General features: G+C 55.7%; 4 protein-coding genes across 4 annotated transcripts in view; 2 read left to right on the forward strand and 2 right to left on the reverse strand.

The window, feature by feature from the left end:
• Positions 1-344: 344 nt before the first annotated feature.
• On the reverse strand, positions 345-3,724 carry GUITHDRAFT_104052 (hypothetical protein; the record flags this gene model as incomplete). The annotated part of the gene is made up of 22 exons (XM_005837161.1): positions 345-429; positions 477-523; positions 572-617; positions 672-721; positions 858-1,100; positions 1,161-1,271; positions 1,321-1,405; positions 1,452-1,536; positions 1,585-1,666; positions 1,721-1,815; positions 1,871-1,919; positions 1,965-2,109; positions 2,157-2,207; positions 2,258-2,461; positions 2,514-2,544; positions 2,605-2,652; positions 2,701-2,764; positions 2,818-2,913; positions 2,960-3,023; positions 3,074-3,132; positions 3,181-3,314; positions 3,364-3,724. The coding sequence occupies 22 exons, from the start codon at positions 3,722-3,724 to the stop codon at positions 345-347; spliced, it is 2,235 nt and encodes a 744-aa protein (XP_005837218.1).
• Positions 3,725-4,467: 743 nt separating this feature from the next.
• Positions 4,468-5,388, forward strand: GUITHDRAFT_104053 (hypothetical protein; the record flags this gene model as incomplete). Its single annotated transcript, XM_005837162.1, has 1 exon — positions 4,468-5,388. One exon carries the CDS (start codon positions 4,468-4,470, stop codon positions 5,386-5,388), a length of 921 nt encoding a protein of 306 aa, XP_005837219.1.
• A 1,273-nt stretch (positions 5,389-6,661) lies between these two features.
• Positions 6,662-8,358, forward strand: GUITHDRAFT_104054 (hypothetical protein; the record flags this gene model as incomplete). Its single annotated transcript, XM_005837163.1, has 5 exons — positions 6,662-6,673; positions 6,726-6,776; positions 6,823-7,889; positions 7,955-8,095; positions 8,235-8,358. The coding sequence occupies 5 exons, from the start codon at positions 6,662-6,664 to the stop codon at positions 8,356-8,358; spliced, it is 1,395 nt and encodes a 464-aa protein (XP_005837220.1).
• A 189-nt stretch (positions 8,359-8,547) lies between these two features.
• Positions 8,548-9,063, reverse strand: part of GUITHDRAFT_104055 (hypothetical protein) — a gene marked incomplete at both ends in the record, with an annotated part of 4,663 nt that continues 4,147 nt past the window's right edge. Inside the window, 2 exons of the mRNA XM_005837164.1 lie at positions 8,548-8,679; positions 8,872-8,964. Of these exons, the coding sequence (XP_005837221.1) occupies positions 8,548-8,679; positions 8,872-8,964 (225 nt within the window). The remainder of the gene's footprint in view (positions 8,680-8,871; positions 8,965-9,063) is intronic.

The following is a 9,063-nucleotide window of genomic DNA, read 5'->3' on the forward strand; positions in this document are numbered from 1 at the left end:
GATGATGATCATCGGACTCGGGCCGGGAGGAGGCCCGAGCCGGTGCTCGCCCGGTGACACAATCCGATGCTGCTCACTCACTGGGCTGGTCCGACTCTGCGGCACGCACTCGGAGGCTCCGAGCAGTCGGCGGCCCGGCCCGGCGCCGCAGCTGCCAGTGAGCAGCCGGCGGCGGGCGGCGGCCGGGCGGCCAGGGCCGGCAGTGGCCAGTGACCGTCGGAAGAAGAAGTTCAATCAAAAATCAAGTTGCCAGTGATGACTTAGTGACGATGATGATTGTGACAGTAAGAAGGACTGAGGAAGACGGGGAGAGAGAGACGGGGAGAAGGAACTTAGAGTCAGAGTCATCGGACAGGGCTCTTGGCCAATCGTGACGGCGACGAGTAGCGATAGCGCGACACGAAAAAAGCTTGTGTGCGACTCTCAGCTCTGCTCATATCACTTAGCACGCAAACTTCCTCCGTCCTCCCGCGTACCTTCGAGTTGTCGCCCTCATGCAGGCAAGTGCAGCGCCGACGAGGCTCTGGGGAGGGTCAGCGGGGCCCAGTAGCCTGAAGGCACAAGGGAGGACCTGCGAGGACCGGGTCGACTTCTCGGACGTAGCGACAGGCTTGAAGCTGCCGGGGGAGCAAGGGTCACTGAGCAGAGGGACTGAGTCGCGGGCCTCGCACCTGGTGGCAGAGCTATGAGACAGGTAGCGGTGCCCCTCGTACAAGCTCGACTGCTCCACGTCATCGGGAGGCCACGAGACGCGGCCGCGGCTTCTCGAGGCAGGGAGGAGGGAGTGAGAGCTGAGCCGGCTCTTGCCTTGGTATGACCCCTTCCTCGACATGAGCTCTGACCGGAGGCTGCCACACCGTCACAACCACCGCACAAGCAACCGCACAGCCCTGCCTCGTCTCGAATCGTTTGCTCGCAGGAGACAGGTTCGCGCTGGGCCCTCCAGACTCTTTGAGGGCCGGGGCCTTGCTTGGAAGAGGAGAGAAGGAGGAGGAGGAGAACTGGAGCTGACTCTTCTGGTTGTCTGCATCGCCGTGAGAGTTCTGCCATCCGAGGACGTTGGTCGAGTCGCACGTCATCACGTCCCCACAGTTGCAGCACTGCGACGCAGCAGTCGCGTCAGACACGCTGCTCGTCCCCGTCCCCCCTCTCGCCCTCACCTGGATGATGGGAAACGATCCAAACTCGAGCGACAATGTTCCCCACACGCGTTTCATGTCCGTCAGGCTGGACAAGATCCTGGGCGGGAGCTCGACTGCCGATTCGCCATCCTGAAAGCCAGCAGGTGACCAAGAGCACAGCAAGTGCAGTCAAAGGTACCACGAAGAGAGAACGAATGTCCGCGAACTGAATGCCCCACATCATGGTCGACCCGTGATAAAACTTCCCTGAGACTGAACTTTTCCTGCGCTCACTCACAAACAGCTTTCAAGCAATCATGCAAGTAGCACTTTGGCGCAGCCGAGCGGCTGCTCGCTTGAGACTTTTGGAGGCTGCCGCAAGTCTCGATCTCGAGGGAGCATATCAGGTCCGTCGCTTCACGGATAAGTCAGGACTGCTCAAGTCAGGTTTGATCGAAGGAACCTTGGTCCCTCTGGATGTGATAGCTCCCGTAGTAGTTCGCTCCAAACAACAGTCTGCTCGTTGACTCTCTTTCCAACACCTCCTGCAACACCCAACAGCCTCACAAGCTCTGTCCCTCCCTCTCAATCCCTCTCACCGTCGCCAGGCAGAAAGTACCATCCTCCTTGAGCGTGAGGGACAGGGAAGCCGTGAAGGACTGACCGCTAGGTGGTGAAGAAGTCTTGGTGCGATCTGCAACGTACAACTTCCACATCAGCTTCACTGGAAGCCAGCAGGGGGGGTGGACCTTGTCGACTTTCTTTGGAGCGCCATGTACATTCCGAGCTGAACCTCACCTGCGGCTCTAGTCAGGAGTGATGCAGCCGAATCTTCCAAGAGACCATCGAGGGAGTGCGATCGACGACCAGCTCCTCGTCGTTCAACAGCCAGAGGTTGTTCCCGTCTGCTGCAGCGACATCATCGCCGTCACGAGCAGCGAGCGAGTTGGTGGAGAGGTTGTCGGGGCTCTGACTTCCGATCGAATCTCTGGGGCCATCAGTCAGTCGTTCTTGCCAGGCGCTCACAGACTTGACCTCGACTGCCCATTGAGCGCGTGAAAGGCAGGATGTGACAATAAAGATCGCCTATGGCATGCCGTGAGTCTGTAAGAGATCGCCGTGGCTGCGCCACGAACCTGCTGCTGTGTGAGGAGTTGGAAGACGAGTTGGAAGACGAGTTGGAAGAATTGTTCTGTGAGGAAACGCTCTCCCCCCTCTTGTTCTCTGACTCGTTGCACATGTCTGCATTGTCATCTTTGATTTCCGGAAGGGCTCGATTGTTTGGAGTGTGAATGGCCGGGGCGCAAATCGGCGACAAGGTTTCTAATCCATCGCAGAATCTTGAGAGAAAGTCAGGGCAGAGCGCCCAGCAACCTTGTTCACCGACCTGACCCTCGATCCTGGGCACACAAACCTCGGGCCGCTGCGACCTTTGAGGCAAGAAGCTGGAAATCTTTGAGCGTGTATGGTTAACAAGAATCACAGGGAGGACCTGGAGTAGCGGGAGTAGACGGAGCCACCTCTTGATGCTCTGAAACCAACGTCAGCACTTGTCGAGCGAGCTGTGTCGACTAGTCACCAGTGGCCCGTGGGCTCTCTGCAATGACTGAGTCTTGCGTTATGGACGGCCATTCAATCTTCTTCTGCTCGTTGTACTACATGAGGGCGGAGGGAAAGAGGCAGCCCACGGACTCACCGAGCGAGGGGACTCGAGGCAGAAAGACTCGTTCTCGTGAATCTCCTTGTTCACAGTGTTGTCGTTGGGACTTGGGTCCTCTTGGCTCATGGCCGACTGGACAGGCGGTCAGTCATGTTCAACAGCACCAACACGTCATCACAGGAGCTACTGGAGTCAGATTGATGCTGATGGAAGTCTGACTCAGGAAGTTTGATCTGTGGGACCTGGTGAGAGTGAAAGGTGAACTACAAGTGCGAGCAGAAACCAGAGGCACCTGGGTCCGAGAGAGAGGTCGCCTGCTAGGCTCTCAGCCTGTGAAGCTTCTCGGAGGTGCTGGAGCTCACACTCAACGGGAGCAAGACAAGCGAGAGGGGAGGGTACGTTGGTTTGCATCGCACAGAAGAGATCAGCCATGCAAGGAGAGCCTGAGAGATTGGAGGCGTTGGAACCAAGAGGTGTGCACTCAAGGAAGGAAGGCTTCACGGGAGTTCCTTCCAAGCATGGGAAGATTCCTCCTGCACGGCATCATCAGCGTGAGAAAAACTTGATAGCTGAGCAAGGGACCTTTCGAAGGTTGCTCGGGAGATTTGAGGTCTGTGATCCACGACTCAGGAAACTCTGGGTCTTCCTCTTCTTCTGAGGTGAAGGTCACGTTCTCGTCTTCCCGGAAGCTGTCGGGGTGAATGAGAGACTGCATGCCGATCGTCAAGTCCATGACAGTCTGAACTTCAGACTCCGAGGGGTCCTCCTTCTCAGACGCATCTTCCGCTGACGCCCCTTCCCTCTTCTCTGGGTGGTATGCCAGAGCCTCGTCGAGCGGTGGGAATGCAATTCTGTCATTCGCCTTGAACGGATTCCTGCGTTTGTTGTTGGGGTTTGAATTCTCCTCCGACGGTGCAGGAACATCAGTATGACCCCCTCGCATCCTTGCTTTCTCGGCTGCTTTCCTTTCTCGCCTTCTCACATCACCCGTGAAAGCTGATGATTGTAACAAGATTTCAGTCAACAACAGCAAACAAGGAGGTCAAACCAAGCAAAGGAGAAGCATGTGAGGCATCATGTGTTACGGATCCATGGAATCGTGATTCGATGAAACGTACAACAAACAAGACTGGAATGTACTATTTATCTACCAGACGGAATCATACAGGACGATTAGTGAAAAATTGAAACAAAATGAGCAAGTTAGAATGAGAAACTGAACAATATACAATGTACAGAAAAGGCAGGGAAAACAGAGAAATCAGTGGAGCTGAGATGATTTGGTGATATTAGCGGAGGAGGAAAGGCAACATGTAGTTTCGAAAGAAGCCCCAAATGAACGAGTGAACTTGCATGGATATGAAGTAGTTGAAATGAAGGGATGAGAGGGAAAACAGGGAAAAGGGAGAGGAAAGTCATCGGTAAACAGATACGATGGGGGGGCAGGAATGAATATGGTGTGAATTTAAGAAGATCTATCAGCAGAACAGCAGAGCAGCAGGAGCAGCAGGAGCAGCAGCAGCAGCAGCAGCAGGAGCAGCAGCAGCAGGAACAGGAGCAGCAGCAGCAGCAGCAGGAGCTCCTGTGTTGTTCACGCATGGACGGGCACGGGGGCGGGCAGGGTTCAGAGGCGGGTCAAGCTCTGAGCCACTAGCTGGAAGGCGTGGCTTATTTTCCGTTACAAACATGGAACCACATTTTGTAACGGTTTTTGGTGGTGAACCCGTAGGGATGGAGGGGACAGATTTCGTGGTGGTGGGAGCCGGGAGGATGGGGGCGAGCATCGCAGGTTACCTTGCGACATGCGGGAAGACAGTAGGTATGCACGACAGAACAGAGTTCGACATGAACAAAGGGATGGAGATCTTGCGGGCTGACATGAAGGCGTACGTGGAGAAAGGGCTGCTCACTGAACAGGACAAGGAGGAGGCGGTTAGGAGAATTCGGCTGGTGGGGACGCATGATGAGGTTGTTAAGTCCAAGGTCGTGATTGAGTGCATCTTCGAAAATGTTGAGGAGAAGAGAAAACTCTTCAGCTCTCTCATTGCGTCAGCAGAGAAAGCGAAGCTGCGTCCGATCCTCGCCACAAACTCCATCAATTTCTCGATCAAGGACATTGTACCGAACCGCGAGGAGATCTCGATGACGACGTGCGGGATCAGATTTCTCCATCCTGTATGGTTCATACCTCCTGTGGAGATTTCTTCGCAAGAAGAGCAGCGGCCGTTAGAGCTGGCCGCGCTATGGGAGGAGTGCGTAGGGCTTGGGCTAGAGCCTTTCTACATGTCAACCAAGGGGCTGAAAGGGTTTGGTCGTAGGAAGTTATACCAGGATGAAATTGACAAGTACCATCAGCACCGCAAGGCGACTGTCTCCTCCTCCCTCCGCGGAGGACAGGCACCCGCGCCCAGAGGTTCGGGCAGTGTGGGGAGGGAGTGCGGTATCTGCATGGAGCCGAGCAGGGTGAGCATGATTTTGAGTCCCTGCGGGCACAAAGACCTCTGCAAGGAGTGCACGAACAAGATCATGAGTGGAACTAGGACATGCCCGACATGCAGGAGGGCAGTGGAACGAGTGCTCGAGGCAGACTCGGGTGCTGACCTTTGAAGGACTTGCAAGTGCAGCAGGTCGGAAGTGCCATGCGCATTGCTCCGGCCTTGAGATCGTGGCATGTATGAGATCTTGTTTCAGGACTAGCCTTGAGAGTGTTGTACCTATTAAATCTTTCTGCACATCGCTAAGGACACTGCCAGCATGTGTTGCTCCCCGGCAGCAAGATGCCTCGGCAAATCGGAAAACGTTGAGCAGAACCGTTGATGGCGTTATCCGGTTGCCTTGACAGCACAAAAGAAGGAATCAGTGTCTCAACAAGTAACTCGTTTCGTATCACAATCAACACTCATGCGAAGACTCGGATTAGCATAGCGAAAGTTATATTTCATGTTGCCAGCATGACAGCTGTCATAAGACAGAAAGAGAAGTTTGGTTATCTTCAGAGTCTTCAGTCTAAGGTCGACTTGCTAGGAGCCAACAGATGTCAAACGCTCATGGCATCAGCAGCATCGGCAGCATCGGCAGCGCATCATGAGCTCGAGCAAGCTCCCTTACCTCTCGCCAGCATGTCAGCGGCCGGGGCGAACCAACACTCATGACCCCACCCTTCTCTACAATGGGGGGTAGCTGAACAAGGGGTGGTATCTGATAGGTGGGTTCTGAATGAGGAATTCAGGGGTAGAGATGATAGGAATGTGGGTGAGAAGGGTGGGGTGGAATCAAAAGGGGGGGTAGAGTAGATCACAGTCTGAAGTAGGGGTAGTGGGGATGCGCCTCACCAGAGCATGTGCCGCTCATGGAGATCCGAAAGGGGGGGGGAGGGTGGGGAGGAGGAGGAGGAGGAGGAGGAGGAGGTGATGGAGAGGATATGAGTCTGAGAGGATATGAGATGGAGAAATATGAGACGGAAGGCAGCAGGGTAAGATCACAACAGAGCTCATGTGGAGGTTTGAGAAAGGAAATTGATGAAGGAGATTTGTGCCTCAATGGCATGAAGCTCTCGACAACCATGCTAACTCTAGTCTTGAGGTAGGGGTGCAAGTTGCAACAAAGTGACATTGCTGCAGGATTGATGCTCAACAACATCGTTGAGATGGTTTGCCTTCGACATCATATCATGTTTCGCATTCTATTCCTTTGCGCCATGATATTTGTCAGGATGCCGCATGAAAGCATGGCAAGCATGAATCAGTGCATGAGCTCAGTCAGACGATCGTGCGGCCTCTCTGCAGATGGTTGTCCGTCGGTTGTGAGGAGAAGAGGCATCAGGCTGCTCTGCTTGCGAGTGCGTGGGGGATCAACGAAATCGGATGAAAGCTCCTCTTCTATGGAGGATTCGGTGATGACACAAGACCTGCGGGTCCGTCAATGTGACGGAGTTTGCTTCACAGACTCCGGACATTCAAAGTGACTTGTCCTCTCTTTCTTCATCGTCCGATGCAGTAACGTCGTCTTGTGTGCTGGTTGTAGCTGATTGTGCTGCTGCAGCCAAAGCAAGCGAGCCATGAAGAAACGAAGCCGACAATTGGTGCTGTAAAAGACGAAGATGAGTCGGAGAAGAGTGATCCGGTGAATGAGGCTATCTCGAGTGCTTTTGCTCTGGAGTATCAGCAGCGGAACGAGAAAACGAGGAGAGATTACGCCGCCAAGTTCCAACAGGGTGTTGGTAGTGGAACAGCGGGAGTAGCGGGCGAGCCGACCGAGCTGCTTCCCAGGTTCGAGCCTGTCTTCAGCGGTCACAACATGGAGGTCATTGAGGATGGTCGAACGCTGCGGAAGAAGGACTGGAGCATCGTGCATGGCCGAGTCCTCGGTCTGGACAGGAAGGTGTGGTACGAAGACAAGGAAGAGAACGTGGCGTATGGCTACCAGGCTCCTTCCACCCTCGTGTTGGGCAGATCCTCCTCCATGGGCGTCGAGCGCTACTCCTTTCTCATCCGAGAGATCCAAGGAGGGAGCTTTTTCCTCGGCTTCCTCGAGCTTCCCTTCAAGCCGGTGCAGCAGTGGCCCAACTTCTTTGATACCTGCGCCTGGATGCTCGCAGATGGAGGGAACGTGTTCCGCACGGGGCCCGACGTAGGAGGAGAAGGATACTACGACTCGCCGCAGGACGAGCTTCCTCTGATGGGGAGGAGGTTTGCGATGAAGACGGGGTTCGAGGTACTGACGGAGCTGCTGCGGCGGGAGCTCTACACTCAATACCCCAACGTGACGACACCAGGGATCTGGACGTTCGGGGAAGGGTCGGTGGTGTCGCTAGAGATCAACAGGGAGGAGAGGGAGCTGCGCTTCGAAGTTAACGACGCTCCTCCCTTCACCCTGCGCAACGTCTCCTCCTCCGCCCTGCCCTTCGTGACGCTCCTGTACCCCAACGACACCGTCTCCCTCCTCTCTCCCGCCGAGGAGCAGTTCTTTCGTGCAAGGTGGAAGTCGAAGAGGAGGGGGCCGGAGGACCCGGACTACTGGGTGTGGGACTGGGAGCGATGGCGCCCGTCCGACGGTGGTCTGATCTGGAAGGATGGGAAGTACGTGGAGGATCCTAACAAGAAGAACAGGTGGGAGAGAGGAAGGAGGGAAGAAGACGGGGACGGAGGGGGACGGAGGGTTTGACGAAATGCAGATGGTTTCCAACCTACGACAACAACGACGGGAGGAGCCCGGTCCCCGGGCTGAGCCTGACGGAGTACTTGATATTGAAGAGCTCGTATGACGAGCAGGCGCACGAGAAGCGGAAGAAGGAGAGGGAGAGACGAGACAAGAAGTATCGGCAACTCCTCCCTGCTTTCTCATGCGCTTCCGTTCCCCGCTACCTCCTCCACCCATCGTTGCTCTGCCAATCTCTCCCAGCCCTGTCCCCTCCGCACGTCTCTCCCCTTCCCCTCTTGACATCGAGATGGCAGGACACTGGAACGAGGGGACATGCCGAGAGAGCTGAAGCGAGTGATGAAGGAGGAGGACAAGGGTAAGTGGAGAGATTTGGAGGAGAAGCTCGAGGAGCTGAAGAGCAGAGGCAAACTAAATTGAATCGTAACGTCCTGACGCAAACTAAATTGAATCGTAACGTCCTCATTCTCCTCGTGTACCCTCGTCTCCCTCTCGTCGCCCCCCCCCCCCTCCTCCTCCTCCTCCTCCTCCTCCTCCTCCTCCTCCTCCTCCTCGTCATCATCATCATCATCGCTCTCCCTCTCCCCCATCTGCCTGTCCCGAAGCCTCTCATCTTTCATTGAGAACGTCTCCGTAAGTCCTCGGGCCCTCCGCTATGCCGATGTGCTGCATGTACAACCTCCCGCCCTCGATCTGCGCCGTCCACCTCGGCTGCATCGTTCTCGGGTCCCAGTTCAAAGCCTGGGGCAAGTGAGATGACCGTGAGGAGGAGGAGAGATCGAGGAGTATGGTAGGAGAGGAGAGAGGAGGAGAGGAGAGGAGTATGGCAGGAGAGGGAGACAGGAGAGAGAAGGCGTGGAGACAGGAGACAGGAAAATAGAGAGAGAGGAGGAGGGGTGGGGAGGGGGCGGAGGACGAAGAGAGAGGAGCTACCTCCAGCAGGTTCTGGAGGCCTCGGAGCTCATTGATACGCATGTCGGTGATGTCGGAGGAAGCTGCTCTAACGAGGGGACAGTCTAAGAGAGTCTGCAAGGAGGGTCAGAGGGACGACAAGAGAGAAGGCGGGAGGAGAGAGGGAGGGAGGAGGGAGGGAGGAGGGAGGGAGGGAGGGAGGGAGGGAGGGAG

This window comes from Guillardia theta (genome assembly GCF_000315625.1).
Source record: "Guillardia theta CCMP2712 unplaced genomic scaffold GUITHscaffold_15, whole genome shotgun sequence".
Lineage (NCBI taxonomy): Eukaryota > Cryptophyceae > Pyrenomonadales > Geminigeraceae > Guillardia > Guillardia theta.